At 30.6% G+C, this 20,317-nt stretch overlaps 1 protein-coding gene across 1 annotated transcript in view; it reads left to right on the top strand.

Moving 5' to 3' along the window:
- LOC134701164 (uncharacterized) overlaps positions 1–19,049 on the top strand; it is a 30,596-nt gene extending 11,547 nt beyond the window's left edge. The window contains exons 2-5 of the mRNA XM_063562306.1: positions 6,969–7,583; positions 8,131–8,285; positions 16,392–17,621; positions 19,014–19,049. Coding sequence (XP_063418376.1) covers positions 6,969–7,583; positions 8,131–8,285; positions 16,392–17,621; positions 19,014–19,049 — 2,036 coding nt within the window. The remainder of the gene's footprint in view (positions 1–6,968; positions 7,584–8,130; positions 8,286–16,391; positions 17,622–19,013) is intronic.
- Positions 19,050–20,317: the final 1,268 nt, after the last annotated feature.

Here is a 20,317-nt window from a genome sequence, read left to right as displayed (position 1 = left end):
CAAATGAAAATACTCCTAAAGCTAATCTTTGGATAATAGGTTCATCAATAGTTAAAGACTTGAATGGCAGAAGGATTTATAGAAATAAAATTACACGAATTAATACACTGAGAGACAAAACAGTGTTTGGCGCTTCACAATTTATCAAATTAGAAAAAGTAAGTGCAGAAAATGTACTTTTTCAGATAGGATCAAATGATCTTGAAAGAAAACAAGCTGATTGTGTACTAAAAGAAGTAGAATATCTAGTAGAAACAACACAAAGAATACTACCAGCAACTAAGATCATTCTCGCAAAAATTCTACCTCGTTTTTTAAGAAACCGAGATCAGTCTAAAAAATTTGAAGAGAAACGACGTCAGTTTAATAATTTACTTAAAGATTACTGTTTTAATCTTAATGAAGTAGGAGAAGGAATCATGGTGAAATGTATCAAGAAAATTACTAACCCGCTACTTGGTATTACAACAGATACAATGCAGAGAAGTCCAGACAACCAACATAGAAACCAAAACTATCGAAATAGACCATATCAAAACACAGCAGATAATGTAGGGTACAAACATAGCTTTTACAATAGAAATACAAAGGATTGTAATACACAAAATAGAAATATGAGTTATAACAAGCAAAATTGGCAAAATGACAACAATTGGCAAAACCAAAATATGAATCAAAATTGGCAGAATCAGTACCAATATGTAGACCGTCAACAATATAGCGACAGTACAGACAGCTTACTTCCAATGATAGAATTAATGCTGCAAGAAATGAAAAATGTTAGAAAATAAGTGTATCTTATTCTTCATGTTTATCCATAATTTAGATCAATCTTGTGTTCACTGTTGATTAATGCAGCTTAAATAAAGCGGAGAAATAAACATGGCTTAATGACTGATTAAGATGTAGTTTTGGGGTGTTTTTTTTATTATTTTTTATATATATATATATGCATTGTACATGTACAGCTTGGCTTAATTTCATTTTTAACCCCTGCTAAATATAGATATTCAATTCTTTCAAAACTCAACTTACAAATTTGGAAAACTTACAAATTATGGAATTTTTGTGCATAAAAGAAGTAAAAGAGAAATGTGTTGAAATAATATGTTAGCAGAAATTAGAAATCATACTGTATATAATATATATACTTGACTGTTTAAAACTAGTTTTTATAAATAATCTTTTGTTTAATAGAAGTATACAATAAAAAGAATGTGGTGCTTGATAGATTATTATAAACTAGAAGATAACTTTTGCAATACTGTAAAACATTAAAATCTTGACATATATAGTCATGATAGCAAGATATAGTGATATGTTATCACAGTATAACTTCTAAAAAAACCAAGAAAGAATGATTTATTGTTTTCTATATACATTTTATTTCTTAAAGATATATTGTTCTCTATAAACATTTTACTTTGATAATAATAAGAATATACATGTATATTAAATACTATAGTAATAACTTTATTTTCAAGAAACTTTCTTTATATTTATCTTAAAGTTTTCTCCCATGTAACATGTAAAGTGGTACTAAATTTGTATTATATTAGTTATATTGTACATCAATGTGTATTATATTCATGCATCCATAAATCCCTTTTCTAATATGTAATAACGACCAGTAAAGATAATGCTTTATACACAATTAGAAATAGAGATTTTTATTTTTTATCTTTTTATTTCTGCAATACAATAAAAAAATACTTGAAGGAAAAGAAATAAAAAGGGTTGTTCTGTAACACAGTATTATCTCTCTCAAAGATCTGGAGTAAAGAAAATTTAGATAGAGCTATCCCTCGTTTTAGGGTACTTAGCTTAAATAAGTTAAAGGCCTTTTTATTTTTAATGCATACTTTCAAACAGATGTATGATACTACTATAAGTTTATAAATGTAGACTTACACATTATTATATTAATGTTATAGATATATCACTATGCTTTAAAGCTGGTTTTCAACCATATATTTCAATTTTGTATTTATAAAGATCAGAACTCATTAATTAAGCAACTAACTATATCTGTATGGAATATACATGGTCTTGGTGACAAATCAAATGATGATTTTTTTCTTAACTGGATAAAAAGTGACATAAATATCTTATTAAAAACCTGGCAAGGAGAATGTAAAGAATATAATATCCCTGGCTTTTCCAAAATAAGAAAAAAGAAGAAGAAACCAAAAAGGCATAGTGGTGGGATACCAGTATACTATAAAAAAAAATATACTCCAAAGGGATTTCCCATATTCAAGAAGGTACTAATTCACAAAACAGGCTATGGCTTAAATTAGACAAACATTTCTTTGGCCTTACATATGACTTATACTTGTGTGCTGTTTATATCCCCCCTGTAAATTCCACTCATTATGAAAACGACTATACTCAGCTAGAAAAGGAAATAAGTACATATTCAAACAAAGGACACACTGCCTTAATAGGAGATTTAGCAGTGATTCAGATTTTATAGAAAATGATGACCCAGATCTATTTAATATACATTCTCAAAATATACTACCTCAAAATTATGATGTGGATCAATTTTTGCACAGGGTAACAATCTTTTAGAATTATGCTTGTCATCAAGACTACGTATACTTAACGGCAGATACATTGGTGATTCTTTGGGATATTTTACATGTTTCACGCCCAATGGCTTGAGTACAGTAGATTATGCTATTGAAAGTAAGAGTCTCCTGACCTTAGTAATATACTTTAAAACTAATGAAATCAACTACCTTTCAGATCATGCACAAATTGAAATATTTCTTAAATGTAATATAAGTGAAAAACAGTATCTGTTTCCAGAAGACACATGGAAAAAAATGAAATCTTATAAGTGGAACGATGACTCCAAAAATATATTGATTCAAACCCTATCTTCTATAAATTTTATAAATGAAAATATAAACTTCGAATCAAAGAAATATAGTGAAAATCAAAATGGGATAGATCAGGCAGCTTGTGAGCTTGATTTAATTTTATGTAACTTAACAGAAAAAACTTGTACACTAAGTCATGTAAGAGGTACATGTATACCAAACTTTAAAAGAAAAAAAAACAAGAAACAAAAATGGTCAGATAATGAAGTATATGAATATAAAAAGTCAATAATGCAGTCGGAAAAGAATTAAGACAAAATCCCTTTAACTGTTCACTGAAACAGAAATATTTTTGTTTACTAAAATCATTAAGAAAGTTAACAAAACAGAAAAAAATAGAATATAAAAAGAAAATCTTTGATAAACTTTCAGATTCAATGAATAAAAATCCTCAGGAATACTGGAAAATACTAAAATCACTAGAAAACAAAAATATAGATGGAGATGATGATTTAAAAGAAATGTTAAAGGACAGTGAAAGCATAATTAAGCATTTCCAAAATCAAGGAAAGTTTTCAAAAAAAAATAATGATTTTCAAACCAAAACTGAGCAAAAGCTGAAAAATATTGAAGATACTATTTCTTTTAACCCGGAGACAGACAGGCCTATTACTTGCTCTGAAATTAAATGTATTTTAAAAAACTTAAAAAATGGAAAAGCAAGCGGTCCAGATAGTGTGTTGAACGAGGTTATTAAATTTAGTAGTCCAGTTACTACCAAAGCATATGCTAAACTATTTAATCTTATGTTAAAAACAGGACACTATCAAACTTTATGGAATTTTGCATACATAACTTTAGTACATAAATCTGGTGACAAATGTAATCCAAGCAATTACAGAGGAATTTCTTTAATCAACTGTATATCCAAATTATTTAGTAGTATCCTAAGTCAAAGAATGATTAAAACTATGGAAAACACATTAACTAATGCCCAGTTTGAATTTAGAGATAATCATAGAACTGCAGACAGTGTATTTATCCTTAAAACTTTGATTAATAAATATATTCATAAAAATAAAAGAAAACTTTATGTCTGTTTTGTAGATCTTAAAAAGGCTTTTGATTCCCTTTGGAGAATTGGAATGCTTTATAAATTAGCTAAAATGGGTGTAGGGAAACATATGTTTGAAATAATAAAACAACAGTTTATTCATACTGAAGCATCTTTAAAATATAATGATGAACATTCTAGATTCTTTCCCATAGACCGAGGAGTAAAACAAGGGGACGGTATTAGTCCCACACTCTTCAATTTATTTATTAATGATATAGTTGAAAATTTTGACCATAAAGGTTCAAAATCCTTCAGAAAATTAAATTCTGATATATGAAGTCTTTTGTTTGCCGATGACCTTATAATTTTATCCGAAAGTAAAGAAGGTCTTCAAAATAGCTTAAATAACTTATCAAATTACTGTGAACAATGGCAGTTATGTCTAAATACTAAAAAAACAAAAACAATGATCATTGAACAAAGAACTACAAAACTGGAACCATACATTGTAAGGTTCAATAATGAAAAAAATGATAATGTTACTGAGTATAAATTTCTGGGCACTCTGATAAAAAATAATGGAAATCTAAATGCAAGTTTAACAGATTTAGCCCAAAAAGCTGGGACAGCTCCGTTTTCATTAAAAACACATGCAGCCTTTTTGGGAAATTTTCCTGTTAATGTATCCTGTAATCTTTTTGATTCTCTTGTAAAACCAATTTTAACATATAATGCTGAAATATCATACATGGATACATATGAATCTTATTATAGAGCAAAAGGCAGATTAAAATCCCAAAACAAAGAAATAGATAATTTCCAATATTTGGATAAGACTACCTTCGAAAAGATTTATGTTAATTTCTGTAAATATATTCTAGGTACTAAAAAACATCTGCTAGTTTAGGTGTTAAAGCTGAACTTGGTAGACAACCAATAGAAACATATATAAAAACTCACGCAATTCTTTATTGGGCTAATTTAAATACTGAGACCATAAACCCATTACTAAAACAAATTGTACATTAAGTAAACACCTTGATTCACAAGGAGTTTATACTTGGTCCATTTTTATAAAAGATTCAACACAAGAAATGAATATTGATATACAAAAAGTAATGTCCTGTCAAAATATGGAACAAGTTAACAAACTAAAGACTTGGATTAAGAATAATACAAGTAAATTTTATTCAGAACTACTGGAAAATAAAATTAATAGTTTGAACGAAAAGAACAAACTTTTTCTTTACAAAAATATTAAAGTCAAACAAGACCAAGAATTTTATCTAAAATATCACAATTTTGAAACTAGACGTTTATTTACAAAAATTAGAATTAGTGACCATAATTTGCTCATTGAGAAGGGCCGATATCTCAAAATACCCCGAGACAATAGAACATGTCGGACTTGTAAAACCTTAGAAGATGAAAATCACTTTCTCCTCCACTGTCAAATTAATAATGTTTTACGTATAAAACTTTTTAATGACATGGCAATAGATAATCCTATGTTTCCAAATCTATCTCATGCTCAAAAACTAGTAGTCCTACTAAATCCTTCTAATATAAACCAGGTGAAAAAAAACAGGTTCCTTTATCATGTTTATAAAACGGTCTTTAGAGCTGAGGACAGGGGACTCTTAGTTAGTTTTACTTGTATATATATAGATATGTGTGTGTTCAACTCAGTTATTTTATTGTTGTTGTTACTTTTGTTTATGTCACAAGTATAATGTTACTTATATCACAAATACAGATTATTATTTATAAAGGGAAGTAACACATCTACTAACAGTGTATGAAATAAGCCTCACCTCCATCTTACCTTATATGGAATATAAAATGACGTAACACCACTACTAACCGTGTATGAAATAAGCCCCGCCTCCCTATTAACATAATATCAAAAATACACGGTCTCCATAAGGATGCTTTTAACCAATCATATTCCTAGAAATGTATAGGAAGTAAGTTAAAAAAATACTACTAACTCTACTGGAACAGATGATAAAGATTGTTGATTTATTTGGCATATTACTGAGTTGTCATAACCACGCAACCAATAATTGCTATTATGATAAGTTATTTTATAGAAACGGTGGTCCATTATTCATTGTTCTATTGACACAAAAAAAAATAGGGATACACACAAACACGGATCAATTTATATTTTTCAGTCACACAGTTTGAGTTCTGCAACAATACGTATTTCTTTCGTTAAGATGGCAAGCAATCATATTATAAATAGATGTTTATGTAAGGAAATAACTAAAATATCACATCAAAACAAAAAAAATAAATCTTTCACAAGATGTTAAAAATGTGTCCGACTACTCGAGTACTCGCAAGTATCATGCCCGAGTATTCTAGTATTAAATATCAGATCCCTAGTAAAAAAGACTGAATAAAGGAATACCAAATGAAGATATTTATTGAAGTTGTCATCCGAATCAAGATTTCTGTAATCAATAAACGTGTTCCTGGGATAACAAATCATCCGTTACGCATGATGCAAAATGCTGGAAAACAAATGATTTAAATCATTGCAGCATGCAAACCTAGATTGGCCTACAGATAACAACCCAAATAGACTTAATTCATTTGAATCAGTATGTAACATTGCTAACAAAATACTGGGCACAAGTTATGCCTATGCTATTTTATATTGTACCAAACGTTGGGCAATGTTGTTTTGTAACATTTTGAGATATGTATGCCTCGTGACTGATTCAAATATTAGTAGGTATTATTGTGACAGCCCTTATAATCGTCAATGAAGGATTACAAATTGAAAAATTTGCGATAGTATAATATGAGCAGATTTTGTGACAAATCATCACACAAAATATTCCGACCACAGGTTCAAGGTAGTTTTAATAAATTTGACCAACATTTTTAAATAGTTTGTTATTTCAGTAACTTTTTGTCAAATTATCAATTCGCGCTTGTTTTAATATTTGAAGTGCAGCGTAAACAATCCATATCTATTATTGTTCATTACACAATCTATTAAAAACACTTTTAATTAATCCATTAGTATGTTACATACATGTATTATATATTGTCAAAAAAACGTATTACAGTTGAAACAGAGAGGAATAAAATAATGAGAAGGATACAAGAGGCTGTTCGTAATGAACCAAAGCAAAGCGAACCAGTTTCTGATCAAGTAATTCCTAGTGGAGGAGAGAACAACGAAACAGAAGCAATTACTTCAAATGAATCGTTGTCTAAATTTGAAAGAAAACAAGGAAATCAACCCCCTACTAAAGATCAACTAAGTATAGCGTCACCAGGTTCAAATACAGAGGCAAATGCATTGACAGGTGAAATCAAAGTCAACATAGGAGACAATGTTACCATCGTTGCAGAAAAGTCTATAATTGACATACCTAACGAAAATGATGGTGTTGTATCAAAAGATATTAAAAAAGCCGAAGATTTGGTAAAAACTGACGATATGATGAAAAAGATTACCGATCAAATGGACAAAATTCTTTTAGAAATCCAAAAAGATAAAGACAAAATGACATCTGAGAGTTTAGTAGAATGTGGTATTTGGGATTTTGCAGGCCAGAAAGACTATTATGCCACACATCAAACGTTTTTAAATCCACATGCTATCTATCTTCTTGTTACAAATATATTGGATGACTTAACAACTATAGAAAATGAGACAGACTTTGATTCAGTTGAAGGTAAGTTGTAGCAAACTTTGTTAATAATATGACAAAACAAGATCCTCATTCTAAAAATTAGCTGAGCATATATGTTGAGTCAAAAGGATGTCAACCTGTTAAAATGCACATTCAAACACTACAAATATATTTTTGATAACATATTTCTTTTGAAGCATGTTGATTTACAAAAAAACAACTGAAATAATCAAAAACAATATTCAAATATTTTAAAATGAATAAAGCAGAACATTTCTGAATTAGTTATTCTTTCCTATTCAACGCTTGAATGATAAAAATAATAACTATGATACAGTCATCAAATTTAATATAAACTGAACCGCAACAGAAACATTGAATTCTTTTTAAATTTATTTTGGTTTAAATAAATTCCCTTTAAATGATTCTAATATTATGTTCAAATGTCCGCTGACTGCAATAATTTACTCGGTTGTCAAGATAATGGTTTCGCTGGGTCCGTGGAACACGCTTCGCTGTCAAACTTCGTCTACCACATAGATGAAATACGCCACATAAGAAGTTAAGCAATTTGTTTATTTCTTTTCAGAATACATTGACTTTTGGTTTGACAGTATTCATTGTTTAGATACAAGTTCTTCAGATATAAGGCCAAATATACCAAAGGGGTATTCAAAACATAGATTATATCCTCCAGTCATTGTAGTATGCACTCATATTGATGAGTACAAAACAATTGAAGAGGTATAGTATGACGATTATATCCATACATGCATTGTGTAGCTTGCTCAAATATTTGTATATGTCTGAATATAAACATACGTTTCTAGAAAAAGGTATGTTTTTGTGTTAATTTGATAATGGAAGTTGACCGATTAAACATGTAATTGAATGATATAGGTATTGGTTACTAATAACCTGCTAAAAGCAGTATTATAGAAATGAAAATGCAAACGCCATTTGACTTATTAAATGGCACCATTACAGCTATTTGCCAAATTTAAACCAAACATAAGCAACACTTAAAAGCTATTTGAGACAAATTGTCAACTACAGAACAGTCTGAACAGACTAAACAGAATTATTTTTATTTCAAACGATTTTATGGATAGATCTCTAATAAGTAATGCATCTCAATTTACCAAAGTGTCAATGGTAACCCGAATTTAAATGCATCGACCATGGCCACATAGACATTAACCCTATTTAAAATAGATTACTGAATACACGTATTTAAAAAGCTTGACACACAATTTTGACTTAATTCAATATAATTCAATACGTTTTAGATTATTTGTGTACCAGTCAAATAGAATCCCTTGGGGTCATTTAAATAAACGAAATATATAATAACGATCCGTCAAACTAATCAAAATGCCACCGTGTTAAACAAATTAAACAGGTATTAAATCTTTTTATTCTTTACAGGTCCACCTCTTTGTAAAGTAAATAATTACAGCAGAAAGGCAACCCGTTTATAAAGTGAACCGGTTCCACATGTAATCGATTTTAGTTATATATCAAACCTCCAACGAACATCCACAATTAAGATGAATCAACGAACAAAAGGGGTAGGTCCGGTAAGGGCCGATTTTGGCCTCAAATTTCACGTTCATCGAACGAAAGATTTTGGACACTTTTTTAACACTTAAGTGTCTATTTAATTTGATTCAATTAGTTTCTGTAAACAATTTCAACTGAATTTATAATTAAAAACGCTCCTATCCAAGCTTAAATATGAAAAATCAATCAAATATGCCAAAAAAACGTCCCTTTTCAGATGTTTTTTTGTCAAAAATGAAAGTGGCCGCATTCGTGTTCATCCTCAACCTTTATTTATGTTATGTATTATCATCAAATACAACTTACATTTTAATATTATGAATGAACACGAATGCGGCCACTTTCATTTTAGACGGAAACCGTTTAAAATTTAACTAAAATGCTCAAATTGTGAAGATTTCAGTGATTAAGCATGACTTAATGATGCTAGTACCCGATATATGTGCATTGTTTTGTCAAAAACAGCCCACATTTATGTAGCAGAGGCATTCTACTTTCCAGTAAATAGCTAAAAGATTACATTTTCATACTTTTGTAAAACTGCTACATTTTGGGGCCAAAAAGGGGTCTTACTGAACCTACTCCTTTATTAAATTATAGATATTGCTGCCAGATTTTAAAATGCAGCAAGCATGTGAACCGATTGAAAATTAAATTGTATGATAAATATTATTAGTTAAATGTGGTAAGATTCAGTTATTCAAGATCAAAGATATGTTGATAACTGATATGAAAACTCATCTAAGTCATTGTGGTCATTAATAAATATTATTAGTTAAATGTGGTAAGATTCAGTTATTCAAGATCAAAGATATGTTGATAACTGATATAAAAACTCCTCTAAGTCATTGTGGTCATTAATTTCAAAATTTAAAGGAAATAAATGGATAAAAACTCATTTGTCATCCTAGGTCTCTATAACTTTAGTTTACCAATTACAATTACATTTCCTTATTTTAAATACAGAAGGGGAAATAACTCTCATATAGAGTTTTCGAACTGCCTCGGTTAACATTATTTTTAAGATCCTGTGGATTTCACGAGAACATTGTTGACATAAATTTTTCATAATCTTTTACGGTTGAGAAGAAGATGCGTACACAAGAAAACTAGTGTTTGGGGTGATAATTTAAAAAAAAAGTGTTTGGTTAAACAGTGTCAGTTTCAATGTCGCAATAACTGTTCGATATCATAAGCAAAAAATCTAAGCTACTTCTTGCGAAACGAAAAAGCACCGTAAAAAAAAGCGGAATACAATAAATGAATTAGAAACCATTGTTCAGTCTTTCCACGAAAAAACACATTTATGTTGATATAAAAATAGAAAAATTCTGTTTAAAATGTCATTAACATCGCCAAAAGATAGCTTATTATACGCTGATTCCAAAAATTTATGATTTCTATACAATATTTTTTTAATAAGGGAGATCATTTGTTACTTCCTGGTTGAAAAAGGTTATTACAGTGTTTAATTGACACTGATACCAAACATGTATGGTTCTATATACTTTTACATTCCAAAAGCACAAAAACATAGCTTCTTCCGGTTTACACATTGTCACGTCCGGATCCTTTTTCAAGGTCATATGGCTTGCAACTAAATGCAAAAGTCCCATGGCCTTATCATGTATATATATGAAGGAAAAGCAGAGGTCAAAATCTAGAACGTCAATTTAACCTATGACCCTGAGCTCAATTTCAAGGTAAAAAACCTAGAACCTCAAATCAGACGACCCTAAATCTTAATTATATTTGGTTGATGAGTTATATCACCATATGCATATTTTTAAATAAACTCATATTTGGCGTAAGCGCACCATTTAAACGAATATGTATGTGTTTTGACATGTCGCAACTAACAATTAAGCAAAAACATGTTATATTATGTTTGGAAAAAGTGTGGACATAAGCCAATATCAACATTTAGAAATGATCTTGACCTATGACCTTTACCTTTTTTTCTTTTTTTTGTTTTTTGGACGAAGGATCTCAAATCAAAATACTCTAGGCCTTTATCATTTATGGTTTACAAACTACAACTATTTTTTTTTCTTATTAAAAATACAAAAGGGGAAATACACCCTTATACAAAAGCCGTTCATCCCATTCGCACGAAACTGTATTCATTACTCCTTTCTGAACTTCATTCTCTGTTCAATTTATGTTTGCAAACTACTCTTACAAAACCCTCATTCTAACCTATACAAACTTACAGCTATAATTTCGGATATTGCAAGTCACAGGCGCTTGAAGCAAGTCCGCATTTGAAAAGATGAAAAAGAGAAAAGATCTTTCCTTAATCTTTCCTTTGCCAACAAAGATATCTGTGGCGTCAACTTAGGCAATTTCCTTCATCATAAATTAGTTTAATCGAAAATACCTCCTTTTTTCAAAGATCAGTCCGTACCAACCATTTTGTATACTAGTACCTATACCAAACCTATTGCAACTAAACACTTTCAATTACAAACAGGTTTTGCAGAATCTCAATATAGACGACTTCAAGTCTAATCCTCCTGATTGCACTTGTGCTAGTTCCCAATTCATGTATAATCCGGCTGGTCGCGTTATTACCGTTGACCTAAACATTGTTAATAACACTTCCCTGCGAAATGTTTTATCTAAAGGTCCTATATATCGTGAGCCTTAATCCATCAATTGGAAATACAACTTTAAATTTTGATGGATTAAGTCGAGGATTATGCCAGTCAATGGGCTAAGCGCGAGATGAAAGACGAAGACACTCTTTCAGAATAGATTAAGGCAGTGAGGTCGTTGATACAAAACAGAATTAAGAAACTTAACGGGTCTATCAATGCCCATGCTACGTCAATCTTTAAAGACGACCCAAATAATGCGAACCACTTATCCTACCTCCATGGCAAATATTGCAGATAAAGCTCCGAACAACATCGTGTGTGTGTGTAAAACTCATTACATTAACTGCTTGATAAACGAATTAGGTATTGACAATTCACTTGGAAATTCAACATATACCATCACGACACTTACCAAACAGGAAATCCTGGATAATCATAGGCCTGTTCTATGTTCCTTTGGAAAATAAATCAAAGATGAAGAACTGGATCTTCCATCAATGTATTGCATACCTAAACTACACAAGTCTCCTTACAAACCAAGGTTTATTGCTGGGTCTTCCAAGTGCTCTACGAAACCTCTTTCTAAATTATTAACATCTGTTTTATCAGCAATCAAAGACGAACTTCACAGTTATTGTGAATCTGCCGATCCTAGAGGTGGCGTGAATCAGATGTGGATACTTACTAATTCCAAAGATCTTTTAGAGAACATACAATCTTACTCTCTTTCATCTTGCAATAGTATTAAAACATTTGACTTTTCTACACTTTACACAAGTATTCCACATTACAAACAAAATCCAAATTGAAAGAGTTGGTATTGATGTGTTTCTTAAAAAATAATGGCATACATAGACACAAGTATCTTGTCTTAGGAAGGGATAAATCCTATTTTGTAAAGGGTCACTCTGATTCCAAAAAAAAATCCTCTGAAACTGACATGGTCAAGATGCTTGATTTTTTTATTGACAACATATTTGTTACGTTCAAAGCACGTTTTCAACAGACTGTCGGCATTCCAATGGGAACAAATTGTGTCCCTCATCTTGCCGCCTTGTTTCTTTATTAACTTCTTAGGCAGAAAGATAAGAAGTTAGCAATATACTTTAACTCTAATTTCCGCTATATAGATGATGTTCTTTCATTGAATAATTCAAAACTTGGTGACAATGTTGAACGCACCTATCCCATCGACCTAGAGATAAAGGATACTACAGATACAGTTAAGTCGGCCTCATATCTTGACTTACATCTAGAAATTGACAATAAGTGTCGGTTGAAAACAAAACTTTACGACAAAAGAGATGATTTCAGCTTTCCAATTGTGAACTTTCCATTTCTAAGTAGCAACATTCCAGAAGCACCTGCACACGGTGTATATATCTCCCAATTGAGACGATATTCCCGTGCTTGCATTTCCTATCATGATTTTCTTGATAAGGGGTTGCTGCTCACATGCTAAAGGAAGCTATTAAACCAAACTACAATCCCCTTCCCTCATATGAATGTGACCTACCAAATTAGACTATTTACCGGATTTGTTATCACATAAGCAACACGACGAGTGCCAAATGTTGAGCAGGATCTGCTTACCCTTCCGGATCACCTGAGTTTTGGGTGGGGTTCGTGTTTCTTATTCTTTTGTTTTCTATGTTGTGTCATGTGTACTATTGTTTGTCTTTTACTTTTTCATTTTAAGCCATGGCGTTGTCAGTTTGTTTTCGATTTATGAGTTTGACTGTCCCTCTTCAATCTTTTGTCCCTCTTTAATATAGTCTCGAGACCTCTTCGGTCAAAATGTTTTTTTAAGATCCTGAAGATAAAACGATCTTTAAGGATATTCTATGATCTTTTCCGACGTTTGCGCTTTGAAATCACTGTTTGCATCAATGACAAACTTAAACAGAGATTTAAAGGTAAATAAATTTGTTAGCTGATTTATATTTTTCATAATTATTACACATTTTATGGAGTGCTTTTATCAACTTCAACATTTTTACAAGCAACATTTTAATTTGATAATAACATGAATAAACTGTTTATATATATACTATTAAATTGTCGATAATTGTAAATGCATGTTTAAACTTAGAAGATAAGATGTATCGGTTTATATAATGTAAACAACGAACAAGTTCTGTTATTCAAATTTGTATGACAATTGGGTATACAGAAAAAGCAAATACAAAGTACAAAAACAAACATCATTTGGTTGATTCATTCAACAATACCTACGTGTATCTTGGTGATATTGTTTTATTAAATAATCTAGAGTTCTCTAAATATACTTTCGAAAATTATCAAATGGAACTTACTTTAACTAAATCTAACATACACGGCATTAATTGTCCTTTTCTAAATTAGACAATTTAATATCTAAAGGGAAACTCCATACAAAATTTTACAATAAAAAGGTTGATTTTTCATTTTCTATTGTTAATTTTCTTTTTTTTTAGACAGCCATGTCATCATCATACGGTGTTTATATATCCGAACTCGATCGTTATGCCCTTGTTTGTAGTGATGTAATAGATTTAAACGAACGTAATCAATGCATCACATGTAGATTATAAAGTTAGGTATTTCGTTACCATAAATTACTTGAAAACTTACTAAATTCATTTCAAAGATTTGATTAGAAATTTATATGTGCCTTATTAAAAACGTTTTTTCAGATTCTAAATTGTACGGCAATATTGTACATAAAGCGCGGAAATCACTATGTGATCCGTGTGAACTCATCGAACCTCTAAACATATTTATTAGTAATGGTTATATTCACAATATTTTAGGTAGATCTTTAAATATAGTTTACATCGGCAGAAACATCGATTTTGTCATCAGCAAATTAAAACATGACTAAATTCTTTTCAAGCTGGATGTATAGCGAATATTGAATTGAACTCCTCCTTCCTTTATGTTTGGCATTGCATAAGTCATGTATGCTATGATTATCCATGATTCCAAAATACTAGATCCCTGGGATGTAGTTACGTTGATTTTAGTCTCTGGTGCATGCTATTTAATGATTAATTGTTTTTGGATTTGAACTAGCTTTCAGTCACTGTGAGTAGCATGTCTTGTTAATTTAAACTGTTGATATTATTTGCAATGTGTTTATGTTAGTTAATGTCTACTTATATAACTATACACTATTTATATACTTGGTATAACTATCAATTTTCACTTCTTCCTACTCTGAATAACAAAATTATTTATTTTGTAAAAAAAAAATCCATTCTCCATTTGAACTGTATACCTTACCACAAAATTGTTTTCATTTACCTGTGAATATAAATGTATATGTTTTTTCAAACTGTTTAACACTCTCACAGCGGTATACTACTATTGGCTTCGTGTATTCACCTATTTGATTTATTTGGTATTAACTTTGTATCATAGACCAAATTTACTAGTTCAGTGTATGTTCACTAGTTAGATATGTATTTTGATTGAGTTACATGTAAGCCATTTCAATTGAAATTGACAGTGTGTCTTTCTATGTTGTGATGTTACACTATTGTTTCAGATAAGGGTGAAGATTGGTACCTTTCAAACGTTTAAACCCGCTGCATTTGTTTGCACCTGTCCTGAGTCAGGAATCTGATGTTCAGTTGTAGTCGTTTGCTGATGAGGTTCATAAGTGTTTTTCGTTTCTCGTTTTTTATGTACATTAGACGGTTAGTTTTCCCTTTCGAATGGTTTAACACTTGTCATTTTGGGGCCTTTTATAGCTTGCTGTTTTGTGTGAGCCAAGGCTCCGAGTTGCAGACCGTACTTTGACCAACTTGCTTTCGTTGTAGCAATTATCAACTGCTGTCAAAATGGTTTCGATGTATTTAATAAACTGACAATGATCACTTTTTAAATTCAAGATTTTTATCTAAATTGATAATTGTATTCATAAAGCTGCATTTGAAATTGGCTTAAAACATTTCAGTTACCTTGTATATATTCACAGGTTTAAAAAAACTTATATATCTGAAAATAAACGTAGATATTTACAGAGCTTGTTAAAACAAATTAAATGACAAAGAGAAAACGACAATCATGTTGCACGTGTAAAGTAATGACTTTGCAATTTAAATGATGTAAAATTAGCCAATGAAAACATACCATGCAATGGTAAAGTAGAGAAACTAGAGCAGTGACTCTTTCAGCAATTAACATAACAAAATCCAAAGTTATATGTAAACCATAGCAAAACATGTTTGTTTATGATACCTAAACGAATAAATACTATAAAATATTAAACGGTCAACAAAACCTCTTTTCAAGTCAGGAATATGGCCATTGTTATATTATAGTTCGTTTCTGTGTGTGTTACATTTTTACGTTGTGTTTCCATTGTGTCGTTTGTTTTTCTTATATTTGAGTGTGAATTCACATTACTATAAGACGTGTCACGGTACTTTTCTATCCCAAATTCATGTATTTGGTTTTGATGTTATATTTGTTATTCTCATCGGAGTTTGTCTAATGTTTAGTCTGGCGTCCTGTGTGTATGTTAGATTTAAATTGTACACGAAAAAAAGATATAACGATTTAAAATTCCATGTTGTAAAAGAATCTTCTTTTGAGACGTTTAGAACACTAAAGTTTCACAGTATTATTTTGTACATTGTAATAAAATGTATAAAGGTTTATCTGTTTGACAAAAATATTTCAATTTAATTTTTTTTTTCAGTTTGAAAAGAGGAGAAAAGAATACATCGAAAGATTTGAAGAAATTTTTGGAGGTCAAGATAAAGCTAATCACAATAGAGGCATCTACTTTATTTCTAACACAGAATTTCTTGAACGCGACTGTAAAAACTTGAAAGACAAAATTTATGAAGTTGCAAATGAGACGATGTTTTTCGAGGAAGAGCTCCCCACGCAGTGGATTCAACTAGAAAATGCGTTAAGCGTGTTAAAACACGAATCGAAACAGAATATTTTGTCATTTCAGAATTTTGTGGAATTATCCCAAATAACTTTCATCAAAGAAGAAGAACTTCTTCCTTTCCTTACTTACCAACATAAAATTGGGAACATTATTTTTTTCGAGGACATTAATGAGTACATCATTTTACAGCCAGAGTGGTTGGTTAAATGTTTCAGGTGCCTAGTATGCGATGACCATGAATTCAAACGAAATCATGCAATAGTAAACTCGACTGACTGGCAACATCTGCAAAATACAGGACAGTTATCAGATGACATAATTGATAGGTTTTTTGAAAAAGAACCAGAGTTAGAGTTTGGAAAATATAAAACTCATATACTTCATGTAATGGAAAAATTTGATATTTTAGTAAAACCCAAGTTTAAAGATACCAAGGACGAGTCTAGTCTTATACCAAATTCATATTATATGCCATGTATGATTAAACAGCAATCGACTTCTCTCGATATTATTAAGAACATGTTTGAAGGTGAAAAGAGTAGTTTTAGTTTTTCACCATGGTTGATACTTGAATTTAAATTTCTCCCCCTGGCTTATTTCAATCATATTCTATTCTATTATATTACAAGATATAAAGTCTGTGAGAAAGCGGGACAGAAAACGTTATACAGAGGAAAGACATTGGTCAATTTAGATAAAACCGGACTCAGAAAGTTATGTATCTGTTTCTCAAAGAATGCCATAGCCTTCCAGGTATGGAAATTAACTGATGTGGAGGATAACATATATAGCACCATTTTAGAAGAGCTATGTAAAAAAATTGAGGAGTTAAAGGAAAGATTAAGACAGAGCATATCTTACGATATAAAAGCAAAATGTAGCAATGGTGACTACTCTAATAAAGAAGGCAGAATTACCTTTAAAGAACTTTGTGAAATGTGTGAAAATGGACACTACTTGTGTACTGAACATAATGAAAAGCATAGAAAAGACGACGTAGAGAAAACCTGGTTACAACATGCTGAAATAGTAAGTGGGATGTGTTGTTTGAGTTTACGATTTTGTTTTGCTTTTTTATTGATTTGCTTGTATTTGCAAAAAATGGTGTTGCTTGTATTTGACTTGCATTGAGGGAGAATAAATTAAGGGGGCTCGTGGGTCTAAATCACTTTTTTTTTTATTTAATAAAGGATTTCGCTATATGTTTCTATAAATTAACTTAATCTTATACTTAATAGAAAATGAAATAAAAAAATGGGGTCAGCCTTCATTTACGCTCACAATCTCCCTTCGGAAGAAGCATACAATTTTGTTAATGTCCTTTTTTGCTGTGCAACAAATAAGAGAAATATCTATGGAACGCCCCAATTGCCTGATGATAAGAATAACCATATCATTAAGGTTAAAGATATATTATGAAGCAAATGTTCTATCCTATACAGACATTTGACTATAATACTCTGTCAATTTGCTATATCACTAAGATACATTTATATACTATAAAGACATTTGACTATAATACTCTGTCAATTCGCTATACCACTAAGATACATTTATATACTATAAAGACACTTAGATATAACATGGAGCTACCTTTTCATACTATTCTGTCATTTCACTGTGTTATGAAGATAATATTTCATAGTATGAAGACATCTGGATATAGCATGGAGCTACGTTTTCATACTGATTTGTCATTTTACTAAACCATTATGTGATATTGCTATATCATAAAGATACATTTTATACTATAAAGACATCTTAATATAACATTAAGCAACTATTTCATACTAAGTTGTCACCTCAGTATATTATTACGATATATGTCTATACTATACAATCATCTCGATATAACATAAAACAATTTTTTCATACGATTATGTCATATAACTATCTTATAAAGACATATTTTAATTTCAAGCTAACAATTCTTATATCATAAGGTGTTATCTATATACAAGTAGACTACAAGTGATTACACTACAAGAACATTTCTTCATACCATAATACCATTGCACCATACCATAAGACTGTTTCATTATGCCATATGACAAATCTATAAACAGCGGCGAAAATTCCCCGCGAATTCATCAGCGACATCGATTGTTATAATAAATAAAGGCCGTGAAGGAAATCTTGTTTGCGGACCTTAGCGAATCGCTTTCAAGATGAATGAATTTATCGACTCTAATGTTGCATTTGCCCTCAGCGATGTAGAGTTGAAAAGAATCCGGGTCCGTTCGCCCTGATTCACGTTCGCCATAATACGTGTTCGCCCAGGGTCCATTCGCCCAGATTTTTATTTTTTTCTATTTGTTGTCCAGTCGCATAATTTTAAGTATTTGAACAAAATATGTTAAAGTTTGTTAACAAATTGACAGAATATTTATATCATTTTATCATTTTCTCTTTGATTTACAGAGTAGAATTGGTATACAATGTATTTCTCTTTATTGATATTTGTTAACAAAATAATTGTATTCAGTCAATTATGAATGTATGCAGTATATCTGAGACTAGGACTGTCTCCGAGTATAATAATGAACTTGTAAATCCGTTTCATGATTTACAGTTCGTACATCATTGTGTTTATTAATTTCAAGCTGAATATTTTATCAAAACAAAACGTTTGATTTTTATTAGTGTTGTCAAATCGTACACTTTTGCCTAACCGGTTACTCGGATAATCGTTCGACCGATTAACCGGTTAACCGGTCATTTAAGTTGGTGTTTGAAAGCCTTATCAATAGAACGTTACACATAGATACAATGTATAAGATGTGGTATGATTGTCAATTTGACATTTCATCAAAGTCATAAATACGCTTTTAGAATTGAATTTTTCCTTTAGCATTATAAGGCTTGTCTTTGAGGATTCCTGGCGAAGTTTGACTTTTAATAATCAAATACACAGTATCAACTATAGTGTTCGCACCAACTTCAGATTAAAAAATCAAAAAAAAAATCTTAATCTCGTAGAATTAAATATGTCTTATGTCTGAAACCTAATATTCTTTCCTTTTCTCTTGTTGTCTCTGAAAATAATGGGGTGTGTTTCAATTTGAAATGATTAATTATAAAAAAGAAGATGTGGTATGATTGCCAATGAGATAATTCTTCACAAGAGACCAAAATGACACAAAAATTAACAGCTGTAGGTCATTGCACATGCTGTACGACCAGTCACCTGTTTCTTCACTGTGTCTGCTTTTTTCTTTAAGCATGTTACTCGTACTTTCACTTATACATTGAGTACATTCACATTGGTATGCATTTCACAATTTTTGAATTTAAAGTAAGACTAACCCTTGCACTACGGAGGTTGCACATTTAAATGTAGATTTACACAATATTAGATCGAAAACGAAATAATTAAAAAAAATAGTAAAATTAAATCTCATTACTGATTTAAAGTTAGTACTGTTAAAAAAAACATGTTTACTAATTATGTTTCTTAAAGATCCTGCCCCGAACTCTAATTAATTTTATGTTTTTAGGATTAACAATAGCAATCTATATACTGGACAATTGATCTGTCAAACTAATTACCACGACGACAATTTTTAAATAAAACATAACAATTCAATGATTTGATTTTCAACACAAATTTTTACCAAATCTATCGAAATTGATAAAAATCCGGTTAACCGTTTAGCATTTTTGGTATTCGGTATTCGGTCGTTCGACCGATTAACCGGTTAACCGGTTAACCGTTGACAACACTA

The sequence above is a fragment of the Mytilus trossulus genome, unplaced genomic scaffold, assembly GCF_036588685.1.
Source record: "Mytilus trossulus isolate FHL-02 unplaced genomic scaffold, PNRI_Mtr1.1.1.hap1 h1tg000233l__unscaffolded, whole genome shotgun sequence".
Lineage (NCBI taxonomy): Eukaryota > Metazoa > Mollusca > Bivalvia > Mytilida > Mytilidae > Mytilus > Mytilus trossulus.
Note: the sequence above shows the minus strand (reverse complement) of the source record. Positions and strands in the feature narration are given on the sequence as shown.